Source organism: Myotis brandtii, unplaced genomic scaffold (assembly GCF_000412655.1).
Source record: "Myotis brandtii unplaced genomic scaffold, ASM41265v1 scaffold64, whole genome shotgun sequence".
NCBI lineage: Eukaryota > Metazoa > Chordata > Mammalia > Chiroptera > Vespertilionidae > Myotis > Myotis brandtii.
This window is the reverse complement of record NW_005370460.1, coordinates 2,847,172-2,868,520: the sequence shown is the minus strand read 5'-3', so window position 1 is coordinate 2,868,520 and position 21,349 is coordinate 2,847,172. Positions and strand designations below refer to the sequence as shown.

At 55.0% G+C, this 21,349-nt stretch overlaps 1 protein-coding gene and 1 long non-coding RNA gene across 3 annotated transcripts in view; one reads left to right on the top strand and one right to left on the bottom strand.

Moving 5' to 3' along the window:
- Positions 1 to 21,349, top strand: part of FAM78B (family with sequence similarity 78, member B) — a 51,485-nt gene that overhangs the window by 23,119 nt on the left and 7,017 nt on the right. The window contains exon 2 of the mRNA XM_005880495.2: positions 14,827 to 15,761. Within this exon, the coding sequence (XP_005880557.1) occupies positions 14,827 to 15,349 (523 nt within the window). The 3' untranslated portion in view covers positions 15,350 to 15,761. The remainder of the gene's footprint in view (positions 1 to 14,826; positions 15,762 to 21,349) is intronic.
- LOC106723763 overlaps positions 18,173 to 21,349 on the bottom strand; it is an 11,544-nt gene continuing 8,367 nt past the window's right edge. The window contains exons 1-3 of one of the 2 annotated variants that reach the window (XR_001359478.1): positions 19,564 to 19,722; positions 18,533 to 18,666; positions 18,173 to 18,395 (exon numbers count right to left, since the gene is read on the bottom strand). This is a non-coding gene — a long non-coding RNA (uncharacterized LOC106723763). Of the gene's footprint in view, positions 18,396 to 18,532; positions 18,667 to 19,563; positions 19,723 to 21,349 lie in introns of those variants that run through there. The other variant, XR_001359479.1, reaches the window with a different exon arrangement.

Below are 21,349 nucleotides of genomic sequence, written 5' to 3'. Positions count from 1 at the left end.
CCAAGGGATCCCAGATTGCGAAAGGGCGGTTCTCAGGTGACGCACCCCAGAATCGGGCTCCCTCCTCTCTGGTTCCAGGGTGCATCACCCAAGAGCCACCGCTGCCAAGTCACCACAGCTCAGCAGCTCCTGTGTTTAGCATCTGCCCCCTGGTGGTCAGTGCATATCATAGCTACCAGCTGGTCGGACGGTTGGATGGTTGCTTAGCCTTTTATATATATAGATGCATTTCTAGTCCTTGATTGCTAAAGCTTCTGCTAGCAAAGCCAGTTCCACAGGTGGTTTTTATCAAATGGCAGGATGCCGGCGTGTTGGCTCCACACAGTAACCTCTAGTCTGCGACAACCACAGGTGCGTGCTGCCAGCTGGCTGCCTCCCTCTCCTGCTGCTCTGCTCGCAAGGTGGGGGTTGAGCACCTACTCACAGGGATGTTGTGGAGATGAAACGAGGGTGTGGCTGCTGACTGCTGGCTGCCTCCGTTTCCCCCATACGGTAGTCTCTAGACTGCTAGGAGCTGAGCAGAAGGCACAGTTTGAAGGAGGTAAAAACTCACTTTTCTACCTTTGACACCTCCCTCTGTGTCCTGAAGAGACCACAGCAATGACATAGACCCTGGGACCTTCTGGCTTCAACATCCAGTCTTTTCCAAAAGGTGGCAGTTGCTATAGTCTTCGTTTTTAATTAGAAAACTTTTTTTTTTTTTACCTCTCATCTCTCTAACTTAAGCCAATTTAGCAGTGCACTTAAGTGGGTTTTCTAAGAATATAGTCTTTAGGCAGTGGCTCTCAACCTTCTGGCCCTTTAAATACAGTTCCTCATGTTGTGACCCAACCATAAAATTATTTTCGTTGCTACTTCATAACTGTAATGTTGCTACTGTTATGAATCGTAATGTAAATATCTGATATGCAGGATGGTATTAGGCGACCCCTGTGAAAGGGTCATTCGACCGCCAAAGGGGTCGCGACCCACAGGTTGAGAACCGCTGCTTTAGAGGCTAATGCCTGGGGCTCATATCCCAGCTCTGGCATTTACTAGTGATATGACTTTGGGTCAATGATATAACCTCTCTGGGACTCAGTTTCCACATCTGTAAATGGGGGTTACTGTAGTATGTACTTCCTGGGATGGCTTCGAAGGTGAAATGAGGTGACTATAGAGGGCTTGGTCTGGGGCCCGGCATGTGGGGAGCACTCAGGGAATCGGGGGTGGTCAGGCCCCTGGTACCCGGCCGTCCAGGTTTGAGAGCCTGGACAGCACCTGCCTCCTGGGGTAACAGAGCACCCAGTGTCTCCTGGCCACTCCTTGGACTGTGGGGCATCTATATGTGAGGCTGGATGGGGAGCAAGTGTGTATTCTGTGCTTCACCAGTGAAACCCCAAAGCACACATTCCCTCCAGGCCTTTGCTCCATGCCTGTCTCATCGGAGCTGGTCCAGAAGCGTTGGAGGGCGGCTCTCAGGGAAGGCACCCTCCCAGGCTCCAGAGCAAGCATGTCAAACTCTCGGCCTGCGGGCCACATGCCTCGTTTATTTGGTCCGTATTAGCCTGTGAGTTTGACATGCTCGCTCCAGAGGGTTCTCTCCTGGGCTTTTTCAGACTGTTGGCCTAAAAGCCTGATTTTAGGAGTTTAGTGCTTGTTTATCATTTGGAGAAAGAGGTGAAGATCAGAAGAGAAGGGATGGGCTGGACTCATAGAGCCCTGCTTTGGGCTTGCACCGACATTCATTACTCTCAGCCTCTCTGATGTGTGTCTGGGGTTCTGAGAACGAATGGAACAGAAAAGTGGTAAGTGAATCAAAGTGAATCCCCATAAATCCAGGCGGAAGGTGGGTCCGACCAGGCCGAAGGGAAGGGCAGGCCATGGCGAGCTGCCCCAGGAACTGACACAGAAGCAGCAGCACCTACGAGACCCGGCTGCTTCCGGAGACGAGACTGCAGGACAGCCGGGCAGCCGAGCTGAGTCATGGATCCTGGCATTGATCCGGGCTCTGAGAACCCGGATTGTGCAACCTGCTGAACGCAATTGATATTCTCTTGGGTGAAATCACAGTGACCTGGAGGACATTTAGCCAGAGGGCAACAGAGATGGGAACGCGGGGAATGAATAGCCTTCGGGAAGACGCCCCTGGCGCTTAGACTTTAAATATTGCAGGAAGTGAGACAACACTGTGCCTGACCGAGGCCTGTTCCGCACCAGGAACTGGGCTGTAAACGTTGATGTCGCCTTCACCGCGCCCCTCGCAAGTCCCGTGCAGAGGCATCCTGGGTCAGGAACTTCTCCCCCACTTCAGCTGGCCAAAGAGGAGCGATACTCCCAGTTACTTGTAACCAAAGCGAGAGGCGTGTTACATTTCCGGGCAGACCGTGGGTGTAGCAGGGGTGTCCGCCAGGGTGTCCTTGCTGGTGGTAACTGCCCGGCCCCTGACAGGCAGCCTTGGGCATGTCTGAGATGCTAGCTTTCGCTCTACGTTGGGGACACTCTTCATATCAAGCGTCTTGACCTGACCAGACAGCCAGGCCCTGAAAGTGGAGGCTCATTAGTTGGGGTGCAGAGTACAAACGCGAGACCGGGGTGTCCCACCCTTCCTATTCCTGCCCATGGGTTTGGAGAGCGTCCCTATTTCTAGCCAAGCCCCTAAATCCAGGGTCTCCTGGTTACAGAAAACAACAGAGGCACAGCCAGGCACAGCCCTGGGGCAGAGCCGGACACCTGGACCTCACGGTGGCTTGATCCGGGGGACATGTGACAGAGAAGGGTCAGGCCTGAGCCAGCGTTTCTGGGGTCAGGGCACCTATCTGCAGGCCCGCAGTGTCTTCACACAGAGGCCTCCACCTCTGGGTTCGCTCGTCAGAAGGGCTGACTATTCACGCTGGTCCCTGCTCCTCACAGCGGGACCCTCGGCCCGGGCCCGCCCCAGCCTGACTGCAACAGTCCATGCCCTCCCCACAGCTTCCTGATTCCCAGGCTCATGTGCAGAGGGGGCTGGGCTCTGCCCGTCCCGAACCCCGCGGTCCCATTCCAGCCTCTGCCTCAGTCCTCACAGGCCCCATATGCTCAGCCACCGCAGCTCTGCCACACGAGGGACCCCAGCCTAGGGTCTAGGTGGGGCCACCTGCTCCAACCCCCCAAACTGGGGACCCCACAGCTTTCTCTGTGAGGCTCGGTTCCAAGCCTCATGGCGTCCGAAGTGACCGATTCCGGCCGAGTCCCCAGCCAGTGTGCATGGCGGTGGGTTCACCGCATCGGCAACGGAAAGCAGGCAGGGAGGTCCCTGTGAGCCGGGCCCTAGGCCCGGTGCGGGGAGAAGCCGGTGACCGCTCACCACATGTGTCAGCTCAGCCACGGGGAGAAAGATAATGCCTAGTGCCCGAAGGCAGAGTGAGAGAGACCCCGTCTCCGACTGCCGGACGCAGGGCACCCGCTGTGCGGAGGGCGCTGCGCAGCCAGGACTTCGTGCCCTGGGTCAGGGCCAGTGACCAGCCCCTCTGAGGACAGCTCGTCAGCTTCTCCTGGTCTCCCTGGCAACCAGGCTGGCTTCCTGTGGCCCAGTCGGGGTGCGGAGGGGTGCAGACAGGCCTCTCACAGTGGGTGTTCGGGAGGAAGGCCACCTGGGTGAGGAGTGGCGGGTGAGATGTCGGGGCCAGTCTCCAATGACTTCAGGACATGCGACGTTCTTGTCCTTCGTCCCATCTTGGGCGAGGAAACTGAGGCACAGCGTGGCTAGGGCGCCCCAGGTCACGTGTCTGCTCATGGAGGGACAGGAAGGGCCACTATGGGGCGAGTTTCCTTCAAGTCGTCTCCGTGGGGAGAGAGGTAGGCAGGGATCTCCGAGGGCCGCCAGACCGGCACCGCCCGCCCCAGCAGTGGCTCCGGGGTAATGACAGCTCAGAGGCCCCCCGGGGAGTCGGAGACCCCAACTTGGGTTTCCCACGCGTCACAGCCCCGGGGATGAAACCTCGCTGGCAGTTTGGGTTTCTCAGAGACAGACAGTATGTTCGTACCAGATGTCGTTTTAAGCCGGAAACCTATGGTTATGTTGTTGAGACGCTCGCCCGCATTTGTGCTAACCCACAATCCAGGGGCAGCTCCAGAGGGACCGTGGGCTGGAGACGCCTGTGGAGACGCGGCTCAGGGCCCAGGGCCGGCTCCTCCCAGCAGGGTCGCAGCGAGGTCTGCAGCCGCTGCCTTTGCTGTCCGTCACCTCTGTGCCTCCTGTCACTGGGCCTCGGGACTCTGCACCTGACCCCGCTCTGCCTGCTGGTGGAGCATCACCCCCAAAATGGTTCCTGGTCTGCTCACCTCCAGCCCCAGGAGCGAGGAGAGGGATGCTGCCTCGTGTCCGCTGTCCCCGCTGCTCCCAGAGCTCCCTCCACTGGGATCCACACAGGCCACCCTGTCCCGCACCGAGGACACTCCTGCATGCCTGCCTCTAAGTCAAGCACAGATGGGACATCTGAGTCCACAGCTCACGTCAGCCCGGTGCAGAGTGGCCGGGGCAGTGCAGGTCCGACTGGGAGTGTCCCCTGCAGCCCTCTGCCGGTGGTACGGCCACGGGCTGTGAACACAGGTTCCGGTAGGGACCACAGGACACCGTCCTCCGGGCATGTGGTGGCCTTCTGCTTCTGTCCCATCGCCCTGCGCCCCGGACCCACTTGACTTACTGGCCCCGCCTAGTCCCTGCTTTTTATTTGTCGCACTTTCCTCTTGGCTGTGGGCACCGGTGATGTCCTAGGCACAGTCTCCCTTCGATGGCCTCTGCAGGGTCGCATTCAGTGCTTCCCACCTCCCGCTTCCCAGACCACTGGCTCCATGCAGCATGGACGCAACACATGCAGGTGCGCACACTCACGCACACGCATGCAGACATACACACACACGCACGCATGCACACGCACTCCTTCACACTCCCCATGTGCCCTGTCCCCCGCGCCCCTGTGCACAGTGCTGGCCCGGGACTAGGCTGTTCCCCCGGAAGCAGCTCTATGAGGCATCCCAGCCCATTAGGACGCCGGCCTTGCCTCCAGTGCCCAGTCCACATCTGCCCGTTTTGTTATTTCTTAAAAAAAAGAAAATAAGGAGCACTTTGCACGCGGCCTGCCCGCCTGCCTTCAGTTCGGGCCCAGAGAAGCCTCCGCTGCTCAGGCTCTTCCGTTCTGCAAGGAATCGCCTGGGCACGCCCTCCTCTGCGAGCTGGTCCTCCGTAAAGGGGCACAGGTTCGGTCTCTTAGCGCCTTTCCCCATGGGTAACAGCCTGTGGAGAAGGGAGCCGCCGCTTTAACGGGGGTCTGTGAGCTCCGGGTCGTACAGGGCTGGCAGGTTAGGGCACTGATGTTTCCGTCTCAGGGGAAAAGGCACTAACAGGCAACAATGCCCCGTCAGCCCCTGTTCTCGTGGGAAGAGTAGTGGGCGGGGAGCGACTTGGAATACCTGCCTGGAAACCAGAATTACGGTCCTCGGCATTTCTCCCGGTGCCCGTGACCGCCATGCACCCGGGTGCGGTCCAGCGTGCGTCTGTAAAATGGGCGTTGTTGGAGAGTTCAAGTTTCCCACGCCTTCATTCATCAAAAATGTGTTTCGGGATGGCATTCCTGAGGCCTCTTTCCCTGTCACTATGTCACCCACACTGATTAGACGGCCCCACATTTCAGGGACTGTGTTTGGAGCACTTGGACTTAAAGTAAGAGCTGGGTTCGTGCCCAGAATTCATCCGGGGGTCCTGAGGGTCAGGACGGGATTTCTGGGGTGGCGGGGGGGAGGGGGCAAGGCTGGGAGGAGCGCAGAGCAGGGGAGAACCTAGGTCTGCCTCGGAGGCAAGAACAGCTCGAGGAAGCGATGCCCAGCAGGCAGAGCGAGGCGAGAAGCAGGACTGAGTCCCAGGTGAGAGGTCCCGGGAGAGAGGAGGCCCCAGGACTCACTCGGCTCAGCAGGGGGAGACGGAGGGAGGGAGAGCACCGACCACCTGGAGGGGTCCCTTTAAACCGCACCCCAGCAGCCGGCCTGGCTCCCTGAGGGGTGGGGGGAGCAGGCTGGGCCCCGCCACCGGAGGGACACTCCCCGGCTTTTATTCTCCACCTCCGTGGGTGCCCCGTTGGCAGGGATAATCGCACTGAGGGTAACTCATTAGCTAACTATTTCTGGCTCGTGTTTGCCGAGTCAGTCACGGGCAGTCTGGATAGATCATTTCCCCAGAGAGCCAAGTTCTGGAAAATTCTTGAGAAAAATAGACTCTGGATACAGAAAAATGCTAGCTCAGCCGTGTTAACCACCGAGTTTCCTCGCTCCTCCGCCATCCTGCTCACAGGGTCGGGAGCCTGTGGTGGGAAACAAACAGGATGTGGAGGGAGGTTCCTGCCAGACCAGGTTCCATCACGTCCTAACTTCGGGCCTTGAGACGCTCACTCAGGCCTGGCCGAGCATCGGCCGCCTTGTCTAAAAGAAAGAGCCCGGCACCTTCTCCATCGATGACAGTGAGGACGAAGAGGGCATTTAGAAGAGGGCACGTGGTGAAATGTGAAGGCTGAGCCGGAATTTGGCCGGGGCTTTTTTCCCGTCCGTTGTCACCACTTGGTGAGTGTCTCCATGGCAACTGGAGGAGCTGGGACCCACAAAGGATTACACCTGAGACCCCACCTCCTGCACCAACCCAGCCACACAGCCAGGGGGAGTCGCCGAGGCCACCACCCCCCCTTCTGCCTCCTCACCCCTGGATCTTGGCCGGACTTTACGTCCAGGTGATGCGAGACACTTCCTCTTCCTTTGTGCCCACACCACACCCGGCGCCGTCAGCCATGCCGCTTCCTCCTCGCTCCTCATTCTTCGCCCAGGATTCTGCTCAGGAGCCCGTGGCCTGTGATCAGATCCCGCAAAACCCACTGCTCGTTTCTTCCCTCCCCAGACCTCGGCTCCTTCCGCTTAAGCTGAGGACAGCGCTAGTTCCCTCCTCACCGGTGCTTGTGAGGGTCACTGAGTGAATACGCGTGAAGATGCCAGGCAACGTCTCTGTGGTCACCATCCTCCTCCCTCGAGCTGGCCAGGCGCTTCGCCTGCTGGCCCACGATGCCGTGTATCTGTCCCCAAATCCACGTCAGGTTGAAGTGACCCGCCCCTCAGTCTGTGCTCCCGAATCATGTCACCATTTCCCACGGGCAAGGACCTTAGCTTCTGAGCCTGGTGTCCCCTGCACCCAGGACAGTGCCAGGCACATGGCTTGACAAACCATGGGACTGATTGTGAATGAGCCATGTCCCCGAGGTGGCTTTTCTTCACTGTTGATTCTGCTGGGACTGCATAGCCTTCGGTGGGCAAGTCGCAGCCATGAAAGGACAAGCTTAACCGTGGCCTTGGGTGGTCTCAGCCCATTGTCCTCAGGGAAGTGGCCTCCTCCTTGGGCTCATAGCACCTCCTGCCCCGAGACTTGGCCTTTTTCAGCCCCGTCTTCCTGTGGAGTACGGGGTCGGGGTCCGGGCTGGCGTTGGTCTGCCTGTCCAGGGTGGGCGGGTTCAAGTGTGGGTGGGTGGTGCTCCCGAATCATGTCACCATTTCCCACGGGCAAGGACCTTAGCTTCTGAGCCTGGTGTCCCCTGCACCCAGGACAGTGCCAGGCACATGGCTTGACAAACCATGGGACTGATTGTGAATGAGCCATGTCCCCGAGGTGGCTTTTCTTCACTGTTGATTCTGCTGGGACTGCATAGCCTTCGGTGGGCAAGTCGCAGCCATGAAAGGACAAGCTTAACCGTAACCTTGGGTGGTCTCAGCCCCTTGTCCTCAGGGAAGTGGCCTCCTCTTTGGGTTCATAGCACCTCCTGCCCCGCGACTTGGCCTTTTTGAGCCCCGTCTTCCTGTGGAGTATGGGGTCGGGTTCCGGGCTGGTGTTGGTCTGCCTGTCCAGGGTGGGTGGGCAGGTGGGTGGGGTCCTGCCTTAGAAAGTGGCGTCTTCCCGTGGGCGTGAGCTTGGGGCCCTGGACAGTGGCGCCTGCGGAGAGGGCTTTCTGGTTCCCAGTTTCCATGTGGACGTCGTTCAACCCACACAGAGCACTGGGTCAGAAAGGGGACACTGGGAAGAAAGTTGTAGGGCCTGGGAGGGCAGGAGGGGCACTACTTCTGCAGGAGGCTGTCATGGCCAGCTTCCGGCTGGCTTTCCACCGGCCTCTCCGGTTGAACCTGGTGGGGACTGAGTGCTGAGAGCACAGGGGAGTGTGGTGTGGGGTGAAGCTGGGGGAATCAGAGGCCAGAGGAGGACGCGCCAGGGAAGCAAGTTAGGGGTTTGGGTTTTATTCTGCTGATGGTGGGAAGTGACCTGGGAAGGCCACCAACCCAGCAAAACCCAACCCAGACTAATCCGGGCCTGCCTCCTCTACCCCCGCCCCCGGGGGCTGGGCACCGTGGGAAAGCCCCACAGCCCACAGCCGTGCAAGTCAGCGGCGGAATGGCCAGGTGCCCTTCATCGAGGGTCCCGGGGTGGAGAGCGCTTGGCCACTGCTGAAGCCTGGAAATCGCAATGGGCCTATCACCTGATGTTGCACATGCTTCTCAGGAGCCTGCACAGTGCTCCACGGGGCCTCCACCTCACAGCCGGGCACAGCGTGCCGCTGCCTGGCGCCCACCACGTGGACCTGGGGCTTCCGCCCAGTGCCCTCTGCCCCGCCCAGTGAGCTCAGTGCCAGGGACAAGCGTGTGGGTGCGCTGCTGATGCTCCTCTGAATCCACATCAGTGCCCACGCAGCTTCGACAGCCCGGGCAGCGGGAGAGTCCTAAGTGCCTGATTCAACCCAACATCTAAAGAGCAGGAGGTTCCAGAGGCCTCTGCTGCGGGCCAGCTCCCCGCTGGCGCTCAGGCCGACGCCAGAGTCCCCTGAGCAGAGGCGACCCATCCAGGGGCCAGAGCCAGTCCCCGAGCGTTTGATGGAGTCGACTGACAGCGGCCGCGGAACCCACTCAAAGCGCCCCCGCCCGACTGCTCGCTGGGGGCTGACTCCTGACACAGGGCTCTCTGGAGGAGATGGGAGAACAGCCCAGGGACACCACCATCAAAAACATAAAACACGCGGGAGCAAGTGCCTCCGCCGCCCCAGCGCCCGGAGCTTCCTCAGGCCGAGGGCCACTCCTCACCTCGCCTGCCTCAGTCATGACCCCGTCATGCAGCTGTGTCCCCTCAGCCTCAGTGTCTCGGACCCAGGGCTTCAGGAATTATGTTTTAAAGGAATTAATCAAGTGTCAGGAGTGCAGATGATGAAATTCTAAAACAGAAAACACCACATGGTCCTGGGGGAGGCACCCAGTTTAGGGGAAGGTCGTGGGTTTCTCCTGGGCTGATTCCCACCCTCGCCACTTACAGCCGGGGGTACAGGCAAGCGACTTCACCCCTCTCAGCCTAGCGGCTGCACCTGTCATCAGCTGCGAAGGCCCTTCACCAGGACAGTGTGAGCCACGGGGTGACCCCTAAGTGCCGAGTGCTTACCTGGGCGACCGCGAGGGGCATCCCCCAACCAGTGTCCTGGAGGCTCCCATCTGCTGCCTGGTTTGGCTGCACCAGGTGACCTCTGTGCTCCCCTCTGTGTGCGCCTCCACCCCTGCAGGCGGCACCCCGCTGTGTGCTGAGCTGGACGGCCCCCAGGACATAACACACACCGAGCTGCCCAGCTTAGCTGCTGCTCCTCTGTGCAGGGGCCTGTGGCCTGTGAGCACACACTGGGAGGTTAGCGAAAACAGTGAACTCTGAGTGCACATGTGTCTGTGTGTTGGGCCATGCCAGTCCCGCCTCAGCCTCTCCGTGCCCGCGTCTGCCCCTCTGCCTGGCGTCTTGGACCTGACCCTTCCCCACCCTTTGCCCTCCCTCCCAGGCGTTATTTGGTGGAAACTTTGAGCTCCTGGAAGAGGAGGCAGAAGCACTGGCAGCTGGGAGCAGGGGCCTGGCGCGTCCATGTTCACATCCGTCGTCGCCATGGGAGCATTGGATTCAGCCCCCAAAAAGCAGCTGTGTCTTGATCAACAGCTGAGCCACAAGGATCTGTGCAGCGCAGGCGGGGACTGGAGAGGGGAGGACCCGATATCCTGCAGGGACCCACCAGAGGTGCGAGGCGCTGGTCCTGCTCCAGGAAGAGAAGGTCGGGGTGCACCCTGGTGTTGAAAGTGCTCAGAGGCCAGCGTGGGGGTCTCAGAGAGATGCCTCGTGATCTGATTTACGTTCTTAACGATCACTTTCCTGGCTTGTGGGGCCAGGCTGGGCAGCGTGGACGGAGGCCCAGCAAGACCATTCGGTGGCCTGGAGAGAAGGCGTGCCTGGGGCCAGGGCAGCCACGTGGATGGAGAAGACAAAGGCTGGAGTCTGACCCCTCGGAGGCCCTCTGACCCGGCACCTCAGGGAGGCTGTGGACTTGAGGGGCGCCCAGCACAGGCCCCTGCGGTCAGCACAGCAGCCACAGGCCTGTGTGAGGACGTGTTGGGGCTCCTGGCCCGCAGCTCTGTTGGGGGAGCCGCTTTGTTCCAGGAAGCTCAGACATCACCCACTCGAGACCTCAGGGCTGTCTGTGGGAGCCAGCCAGCGGGGCCTCTGACAGCCCACCGAGAGGACCTGAACTCTGACCCTGAAGGCGGAGCCCATAACGAGAAGGTGTCGCCAGGGGACCAGTCCAAGCAGAACAGGAGGACCCGACGAGGGAGGCCCAGCCCGGGCCCTCCACACACGGAGGCTCTTTAAAACCCTGAACAGGGCCTTTCTGCTGTGGGAAAGTGTCTCACACGCAGTCAGGAAAGGATGTGGTCGGAAGGAGGGGGCGGAGGGGCGGTGGGAGGTGGTAGTCACAGGCTTCCGAGTCTGACATACACAGTGCAGCAGGAGGAAAACCTAATTTTAAACTTACTCTGTAATTTTGGTGCAAACCATCTGAGAATCAGGACCCGGGCCAGTGCCGGGGCTGGGATTGGCATCCGCGTGGGTGGACAGGCCACCCAGAGGCTGTGGCTTCGTGACTCGTCAGGTGACACGCCCCTGCCGCCCCCACCTCCCAGCACAGCCCTCTCCCCGCACCTGCCCTTGAGGGGGTCTCCATCCGCTCCCCTCTCTTACCTCCCACCCGGGCTTATTTCCAGCTCCTTCCTGGAGGGGCTTGGGAGACAGAACAGTGTGGGGCGGTGGGTGTGCCATGTCGAGTGGCACTGGCTGGCACATGGGCACACTGCTCTCCTCAGCCTGGTCCTCAGTGTGGTGTTCCCGTAACCTAACTTTCCACATCCCCAAGTGGGGACTCCGTCACTGTGAGCTTGGGGCCACTTGGGTGGGAATACTGAGGCCTCAGGTCCCCAGAGTGTGGTCTGGAAGGAGGGGCTCTGGTCCTCTTAGCCCCAGGTCCTGTCACTCAGTGTGGAGGGGCACAGCCAGAAGTCACCCGAGTGGGTGTCCCAGCCCCTCTACGTGAGGGACGAGGCAGGGACTCCTGTCACCTGGGCGGGGGAGCTCCATCACGAATCTCCGAGCCTCCCTGGGAGGTCTGTGGGCACCTTCCGTGTGTGATCCCCCTGCTCCCATCCCACACCTGCCCGGGCCCTGCCTTCCAGAACGCCGGCTCCCATCTCCTCAGTGACCACAGGGCTTTGGGGAGCCAAGTGGGCTCTTCAGAGAGTGGCTGTGCCCGGTGGGCACTGGAGACCTGGCCGGTCTGGTGGCACCTGGACCTTCACCCAGGGCCCACTTATTTGAATGAAATGCTTCACACGAGCTTGTTTGAGATTTGCCTCTTTCTTTTATAAAAGAGACGCAGGAAGCGTGAAGGTCGCAGTAATCGATGTTTTCATTATTAGCTCCATTGGCGAGTCCATTAGCTGTGAGTGCTGGGTCAATGGCTGATTGTCTAAAACGCAAACACTGTGCTTATCACAGCGAGGAGAAGAGGCTGTGGTTCTCGAGAAGGAGGGACGAGATCATAACTCACATTGGCCCGGCGTGTTAGCGCTTCCGAGCACCTGCACACACCGCTTCACTGGCCCCTGTCGTCGCTCGGACGTAGGAGGGCCCAGCTGCTTCTCAGCCCGTTTCGCTCAGAGGAGCCTTTGCTTGTGTGAACAGCGTACGCTGGTCCCTGCCTCCGACAGGTGCTGCTGGTGCTGCACGGAGAAGGCCCAGGGCTCCTCCCCCTCCCCCTTAAGCACACATAACCTTCAGCGTTAGGCATGGAGCTGTTCTAATAGTAGACCCTAAGTCAGGGGTCCTCAAACTTTTTAAACAGGGGCCCAGTTCACTGTCCCTCAGACCGTTGGAGGGCCGGACTATAGTTTTAAAAAAACTATGAACAAATTCCTATGCACACTGCACATATCTTATTTTGAAGTAAAAAAACAAAACGGAAAAAAATACAGTATTTGTATTTGCATGTGGCCCGCGGGCCGTAGTTTGAGGACCCCTGCCCTAAGTGAATAGTAGATGCTAGTGTGCTGTTGTTTTTTAAGGTGAGTGAACATATAAAGTGTAAACCTGTGGTAAAGTGCTTTGTTGTATACAAGTTCTACCAGGCTACAGGCATAGAGGCATGAAAATGATTCCAGTCAAATATTTACTTATTCCTTTGGTGGAGATTTATTAAGATCTATTATTATCAGCAATGTGCTAGACACCAGTGATTCAAAAATAAGTCACAGTTCCAAGCCTGAAGGCAATCATAACCTAAAGAGAAAGACAGACACAAAAACAGATCATTCTAATCGGGGCCTGTGAAGGTCTGAATACATCCCTAGGAGCATGGAAGAGAGGGCTTCCTGGCGGAGGTGACACATTCAGTGATTCTCAGAGGAAGAGTAGTTAGGTACAATGAGACTAGGAGGGAGGAAATGGTGTGGGCAGAGGGCGGAGCATGAGCAAAGGGGAAGAGGTGAGAAACAGAATAGTGTGTGGGGATGAAGAGGCCAGACCTTGAGAGCCACTTATGTCCTATTGATGAACTTGAATTTTATGCTGTGGGTGAAGCCAGTGGTGCCCAGGTAGAGGAGCCTTTGGAGGGTTTTAGACATAGAAAGGGCACAATCAGATCTGCATCTCTGAGAGACCAGTTAGAGACCGTTACCATAGACCAGGTCAGAGATGCTGAGGGCAGTGAGAGTTGGATGCAGAAAAGGAGATAAATTCAAGCATCATTTATGGAGCAAGATTCACAGGATGTGGTGATGCAGTAGGTGTGGCAGTCCAGGAGAGGGTATAGGAGAAGCCAAAGATGGCCTCACCTCTGACCCTGGAAGACAGTTAGCACTGGGCCACCCCTGCAGCAGAAATGGGGAAAGGGCCCACTTTACCGTGAACAAGGCGAGTTTGGTTTGGCCCGTCTAGAATTTGAAGTGCCTCCATCCTCTTACATCTAAAATGGAAATAAAAATTCATTTATCTTGCAGTATATTTTAAGCATGGACTAAGAAAACATAAAGCACTTAGCACAGTGGTTGGAATAGAGCAAGTGCTCAAAAAGTGCCAGCTATGATGATGGTGGTGATGATGGTAATGAAGTTGGTGATGATGGTGATGATGATCGCAATGGCACTTAGCACAGTGGTTGGAATAGAGCAAGTGCTCAATAAGTGCCAGCTATGATGGTGGTGATAATGGTAATGATGTTGGTGATGATGATGATGATCGCGATAGTGATGCTGCTGCTGATGACAGTAATGATGGTGATCATGATGATGATGGTGATGATGATGGTGGTGATGGTGATTATAATAATGGTGTTGATAATGGTGATGATGGTGATAATGGTGGTAGTGATGATGATGGTAATAATGGTGATGGTGACAGTGGTGACGATGGTGGTGGTGGTGGTGGTGGTGGTGATGATGGTGATGATGGTGATAATGGTAGTAGTGATGGTGATGGTAATAATAGTGATGGTGACAGTGGTGATGGTGGTGGTGGTGGTGGTGGTGGTGGTGATGATGGTGATGATAGTAATAATGGTGACGGTGACAGTGGTGATGGTGGTGGTGGTGGTGATGGTGATGTGTTGGTAATGAGTCCATGGCAGGGGAGAGAGACATGGGCTAAGAGTTGGGCACATGTCCTCTTCCTTCCTTCTGTACAAGGTTGGGGACAGCCAGGAAGAGTAGCAAAATGCCCAGATGGCAAATTTGCTAAACGAAGCAATTAGACTTCCAGACTGGACGTGAAGCCAGTGAGAGAATCGCTCTGAGAGACTTTGTCTGCCAGCCTTCACACAGCGTTCATATTGAGGTGGTTCCAGAGGTGATGCTTAACTCCTTGTGTCACCAGGTTCTATGTCTATATTTTCTAAGTTGGGTTGGCCAGTGACTGGGGCTTAAACAACCTTCTTTGTTGAGTAGAAATTCCACTACTGGGATTTCCTAAGAATTGATGTAACCTTTCACTTTGCCACCTTTTGCCCTCTTACAACCTAATAGTTCCTTCCAAGTACATCAAACCTTAACCAGCACCTCTTCCCAACAAACAAACCTCACACACTCATAATTCCCAAGAAAGTGGGTTTTACAGTGAATTCCTTACACACTTGGTTATAATTCCACCATCCCTAATAGTCGATGCCTCCTTGTGGGTCTCACAAATGCCTATTTGAGTTTTCTGCTTCCAGTTGGACCAGCTATGGCTTTATTTAACTTGTTTTGGTGTTGCTTTTTAATTTTTGTTTTGTTTTCATTTGTTCCTATTTAATCATGAAACAGCACAGCATGGAACTTTTTTATCTGAATTCCCCTCTGAACTTTCCATTTTGCCCAAGTTGGCTGTGTTAGGAAGTGGTGGGCACCTCTCCAGCTTTTGAAAAATTCATTCAGCCTCTTCCTTTCTGTGCATCTCTTCTGCTTTGCCAGGTCGAGCTGGGAGCTGCCTGACTTGAGGGAAGGGAGAGTAAAAGCCATCAGTGACTCAGATGGGGTGAGCTACCCTTGGTACGGGAACACCACAGAAACGGTGACCCTGGTCGGCCCCACCAACAAGATGTCCAGGTTCTCCGTCAGCATGAACGACAACTTCTACCCCAGTGTGACATGGGCAGTGCCCGTGAGCGACAGCAACGTGCCACTGCTCACCAGGATCAAGAGGGACCAAAGTTTCACCACCTGGCTGGTAGCCATGAACACAACCACAAAGGAGAAGATCATTCTGCAGACCATTAAGTGGAGGATGAGGGTGGACATTGAGGTGGACCCTCTTCAGCTCTTGGGGCAACGGGCCCGGCTGGTGGGCAGGACTCAGCAGGAGCAGCCCCGGATCCTGAGCCGGATGGAACCCATCCCCCCCAATGCACTAGTGAAACCCAACGCCAATGATGCCCAGGTCCTCATGTGGCGGCCCAAGCGGGGGCCACCTCTGGTTGTGATCCCTCCTAAGTAGAAGCCGACTGGCCTGAAAGTATGTGGAGCACCCGTGGTGGAGACACGCAGTGGGGTTGCCAGGGATGGCAGGAGCCAAACTGAATTTCTGAGCCAAAGCAGACCTCCCGGTTTGCCCGCCTTTGCAGCCACCTGTGAAGAGCAGAGCTGCTCCTTGGGTGGTAGAACCATAACCCTTAGGGAAAATCTCTTCCTCTTAGGAATAAAGAAATCACTGCTTCAACAGACTTGCTGTGAACACCATGCAAGGAGCCATATTTTATTTGGAGCTGACCAGGATGATTCTTTTATCCAAACTATTGACCATTTTCCTGTGAGATGCAGGGAATGGAAACGAAACTAAACAGTGCCTGTGGCAAATGCTGCTTCCCAACCAGTTAGAAGTGGAAGTGACACATCCACACCAGGCGTTTGTAAGACAGACAGTCCGCTGTCGGATGGGAGGGGGCTGGGGGAGGGGGTGGAGTGGAGGGGGGTGTGGAGGAGAATGGGCGGTGGGGAGAGGAAGGAATAAGTTATTATTACAAATGAATCCTTGTGCATTTATTAGTTGGTTATCTGATCATCCATAGACTCACTGGAATGAAAGGAACACTTAGAAACTGCAGGTATGTTGACATTTGCTCTAGTCTGAGAGGGAGTCCTGGGAGCTGTCCAAGGTGCTGATGTGAACTAACCGATGGTGACTCTCAATGGTTCCATCTACCTACCTCCTTCCAAAAAGTGATTATTCGGAGCACCCTTAATCACAGCGTTTGGATAGGTCATTTCTGTGCTCTGCAGTCACTATGATATTCGGGGCCTTCGCCATGTTCTCAGTGAAACCTGAATTGTGATTTTTGTTTATAGCTGCTTGTTCTGTTCCCGTTACTAGTCCTAACTTTACAAAAAGATAATGTGTAAAAGCCAAGAATCCATGGAGGGCTTCAAGAACATTTCAGCAAATAAGAATAGCATTTTCTTATTCCAGTCCTGTTTGTTTGTTGTTTTAGTTTCTGAATGATTTGGACCTTGTGTGCCAGGGTCCGGAAGTTCCTGACGTGTGCATGGAGCACAAAGCAAGCACTGTGCTTATATATTCGATTCTTTCCGCTCGATTTCACAGAAGCTCAACTTTAACTGCTGGGCCTTTGTGAGATGTACTTCCTAAGCCTTAACTTCGAGCTCTTTAATGAAAATCTGAGCTACTCACATGAAGCAATAAATATGAGAAACCGTATTTCCTTTGGTCAGGCCAATATCAAACTTTTTAAAGAGTTTCTAATTTTTATAATAAGGATTTTTCCAGCTCTTCTAGCTTATATCACCCCCCCAAAGAGCTTTTCCCTTTATTCCCAATCATGAACTATGATATATAAATATGGTGCCTTTTTCAAGCCCCTCCCCCATGTAGGATGATTTTAAAAGTCCTACAATGCTGCTGTGGGCTTGATGGATGGACATGTGGGCCTGGTGAGAGAGTTGAGGTTCAGAGCAATTATGACAGCCCTGTGGTTGGCTCCAGGGATGTGTCTTCGGCCAGAGTTTGAGGATGGAGCAGGAAAGCCAAGAGGGCCTTTTTTATGACTTTTATTAAAAGTGCAATTTAGCTGAACTTCTTTCAGGTTCTAGTCCCAGGGATGGTGCTCACTTACAGGAGAGGGTTAACAGATCCATTTTGAATGACACTGTGTGAACCCCACACCTCGGTCCCGAGCTGCCCCCTAGATTCATTACTGATGGCACGCTGAGCCATTTATAACACACACAGACGACCCACCGGCGACTTGCAGAAAACCGGAGACGGTTCCCTTAGAAGTAGTTCCGCTGTTCCATTTGGATTCCTCCGTCCCTTTCCATGCTTCCTGGGTATGCTTTGTTTTGTTTAGGGGAGGAAGCCCCAAAGAGCTCCGTGGCTGAAATATAAAGCTGCTGGTAGTCCACACTGAGAATTGGAAACAGCAGTGTGTCCCTCTGGTTGAATTAGATGCCACCCATATGGGATTCTGGAGAGTGGACACTGATCCTGGAACCTAATCCATGTCATCTTACTTTAAGAAAACCTGATCTTTAAAAATTGTAAAAAAAACAACAACACAAAAAAAGAGAGAGAAGAAGAAGAAAGGATTATGTATATTACACAATCTTATAGGAGATTTCTGTTTTCAAATACCCATTGCCCACTCAAATACGATGTGACTTACACAGTTATATTCAGATATAACTTTTCCAAGGGTGCACTGTCTTTATAAAGCGAGGCACCACACACTTAGCAAGACTGGTTCCTGCTGAAAATGCACACTTTTCAGAATTTTAAAAGAATTGACTCCAGGCCAGTTTTCTTGAAAATTATGTGATGACAAAATGAGAGAAATAGATAGGAAAGTACTTATAAAAGATAAAGCCCTGGACAATAACCAAATCTACACTGTGATCATTGTCAGTGATACTGTGAACTCTGCAGCGGGGCCTCTCTATTCTGAAATCTCCTGGCGGATGTGCTAGGGCCCTGCAGCCAATTATTTTAAAGTGATCGCCGTTTTACAGGAAAACACCCTTTTCTGTCTGTGAGCCTCGATCATGCCCCTCAGCGCAGTCAGGATATTGCGAAGTGAAAGGCTCTCCAGAGGGAGTCACCTCCAGGTCCCTCCCTGCTCCCATCAGGCGTGTCCCCAAGAGCCCCAGGTCCTGCGGCAGAGGCCATCATTTTAAAGGGACTCATTCAGTGCCATGATTAGTTGGCTGATCTTAGGATTACATTTGGATTCTACACACACACACACACACACACACACACACAGTCTGGAAAACAGCATTTCATTAAGTCATAGGTTCTTCACTGTACTCACCTTTGAGAGCTTTTATTCCACGATCCCGAGGGAATTGAGGTCCAGTTAAATTAGCTCATCTCAGGGCCACATCCCTACTTGGCAGCAGAGCCCAGAGGAGGGCCTGGGCCTCTCACACCTCGGATCACAGCACAGTCACACTTACCTGAGCCCCACCGTCCGCTCTGGGCTCCACCCTGAACCATCACCCTCTTAGCACTGGAGACGATTGGATCCACCCTTTAAAGAACAGGGGAGGTCCTTGTTACAATTATGTTAGAAAATGAATGTTCCAGGTTCCCTTTGATCAGTTTGATCTGTGGCCTCTGTTTTGAAATTGAGTTCTTAACTCGGGCCCTTTGCAGCTCACATTTTACCTCCCGGGTCATGGCTTTGGTCCACAGCATGTGGGAGATTGGAGGCTGGTCCCCTCTCCAGTCCCATCCGAGGTCGTTTCACGACGCCCTCCGTCCAGGTGCTAGGCGTGTTATCTCACAGGTCAAGTCATGTTCTGAGCAGCAAAATAAAAGAACTGTGATTTATATTTTACAAAAGGCTTCCATATGCATTTTCTCACCCCTAGACCATCTTGGAGGAGTGTAATAGCATTATTATCATCCCCATTTTACAAACACTGCATTGAGATACACAGACGTTAAGTGACTTACTCGTTGACACAAACAGAAAATGTCAGGAGCAGGTTCAAGCTGGGCCATTTGCTCCAAATCCCCTGTTCGCCCAGGCCCTGAGCTGCCTCCCTGGTGCTCCCTGCCAGGAGGGCACAAAAGAGAGGGAAGCGAAGGAGAAAGCCAGTCATTTGCTCCTACGCAGCCATGCAGCCTCGCCCGATCTACTAAGTGAATGTATTAAAAATAAGCGAACACTGATTTCTATGCCGAGAACCGTGTAACCCAGGGAGACTGGCCGGAGATGCCCACTGGGCGCAGCGTGGGGGCGCGGCCCGGCAGCTCTCAGCAGCACTGGCGATTAGCGAGGAGCAGTCCGTTTCTCGGGGTCTTAGGATCCCTGAAGCACCATAAGCGCAGGAGGAGGGAGCAAGCAGCGCAGCTGAGGCCCCAGCTGAGCGAGGCCCTGCCCTGACATCCCTCATCCCGGCAGGAGCAGCCCTCGGGGCGGGGGCAGCGTGAACAACGGCCTCGCCAGCTCTGCTTGGCACATGGAACAGCCGCGGACACAATTAAACACCGCCAGAGCCAGCTCCCAACTGAGTTGCAAAGAAAGATGTAAACACACACGCACGCACACGCAGACCCACTACACTCACCCTCTTCAAGCTGAAAAGAAAATTAATCAAAAGCCCAATGAGCACCGAGCTCTATAATTAAGCCTAAACGATCCTTAGATGAAAGGCGCTGAGCGAGCGAGCTCAGCGCGCAGATATTTTTACCCCTGTCATTGCCATTCATTTCTTTGGGATCTTGAGGAGCTGGTTCCCGTTTCCTTGCCCAGGCAGCTGCCATGGGGGCCCTGCAGGAGAGTCGCCGCTCAGCGGCCAGAGGACAGGCAAGGTCACTGGCCATTCTCACACGCTGGACAGGAACGCATCTGCGGAGACGGCGCTCGCCCCGCCCAGTGATGGATCCATCACTCACGTTGGGCCTCCTAACAATTCCCTTGCTGTGGACAGTAGCTCACAGTTTACAAAGGGTTTTGCTTCTCAAGTAGAGAAGCAAACGTCCCTGTTCAAGATGGAAATCTTGTGTGCCCTCCTCTCTCTGTCCCCATTACTAATGGCAGAGACGCCCCTTGGCTCGTGTGCCACAGTGTGCATAGCACAGGCACAAACATTTCTCATGTTCTTCTCATCCACCTAGAAGACCCCTCTGTAGCCCCGTTTTACAGGCGAGGGATCTGCGGAGTCAGGTGCAGTGACCTGTCCGAGGTCACACCAATATTAGTGGTGCTCCGAGGACTCGAGCTTCTGCCTCCTGTCTGCACACCGTTACCCACTCTCACGGGACCTCCTCCCCTAGTTCGATGCAAGGGCCCTTCTGTGCTTGTCCTCAGGCAGGGCTGACTGGCCGGGACAAGGACAAGGTGGCCTTCGTGGGGTCTGCCCTAATGGGACCTGGTGTGGCTGGACAGATGCAGCTCTCTGCGGTCCCCAGGCTCTGTGCCTTCAGCTTTCACTCCTGACCCACATCGGAAGGGAGGCCCATTGAGGTGCCCTGCGGTCAGAGGCCAGAGTCTTGAGGTTACCTGGACCAGCTGGTGACCTAGACCTTGAATGAGTCACGTTATTCTTCGGGGCCTCGGCTCCTCTGTTAACGTAGCCACTAATACAGCCCAGCCCGCGCCACAGTCAGGAAGACACAGTGCGATGATGTCTAGAAACAACCCCAATGTCTAAGTGCTGCCTGCTGTGCAGTGTGGTCGCCCCGTGGACTCCCAGGTGCAGGGCGAGTGACAGGCCCTCCAGCCCCATCTCCTGGAAACCCAGAGCCACCTCAGGGAAACCCACTTTCCCTGCCAGTGACCCTGGCCTCGTGGGGGAGGGGTCTCCTCAGGCACCTGGCTGGGGAGGCCTGGACCCTGGCAGTCAAGAAGGAAGGGACCGCTGCTTGGCCCTATAGCAATCTGCTCGGGCTACATTGGCCGCTGCAACTCTGGGAGGTCTTCTGGAAAGGAAAGGAGGCCAGACGCGAGACCTGGCCCAGACCTGAAGTCCCAGCCCCACTCGCCTAGTTTAAGCCGACTAGAGAAGCAGCTGGGGACAGCTTGCCTGCCATGGGCTCGGGCACGAGAAACAGAGAGGAAAGTAAGATAGATAGATGATAGATGGATGGATAGGTAGGTAGATAGATAGATAGATGATAGATACATAGATGATAGATGGATGGATAGATATAGATTAGATAGATAGGTGATAGATGGATAGATACATAGGTGATAGATAGATACATAGATGATAGATAGATAGATAGATAGATAGATAGATAGATAGATAGATAGATAATAGATACTAGATGATAGATGGATAGATGATACATACATACATACATACTAGTACATACACCTATCTACCTACCTACCTTTCTGTGGCTCTCCCCTGGCATGTCTGTCCCTACAGGGTCCCTGATGCCACAGGCCTCGGCTGAGACACCTCAGTCCGGAGGGAGCATTACCGACTTGGTTGTGCGGTGCACACACTTGCTCTGCACCCCCCCCCCCCC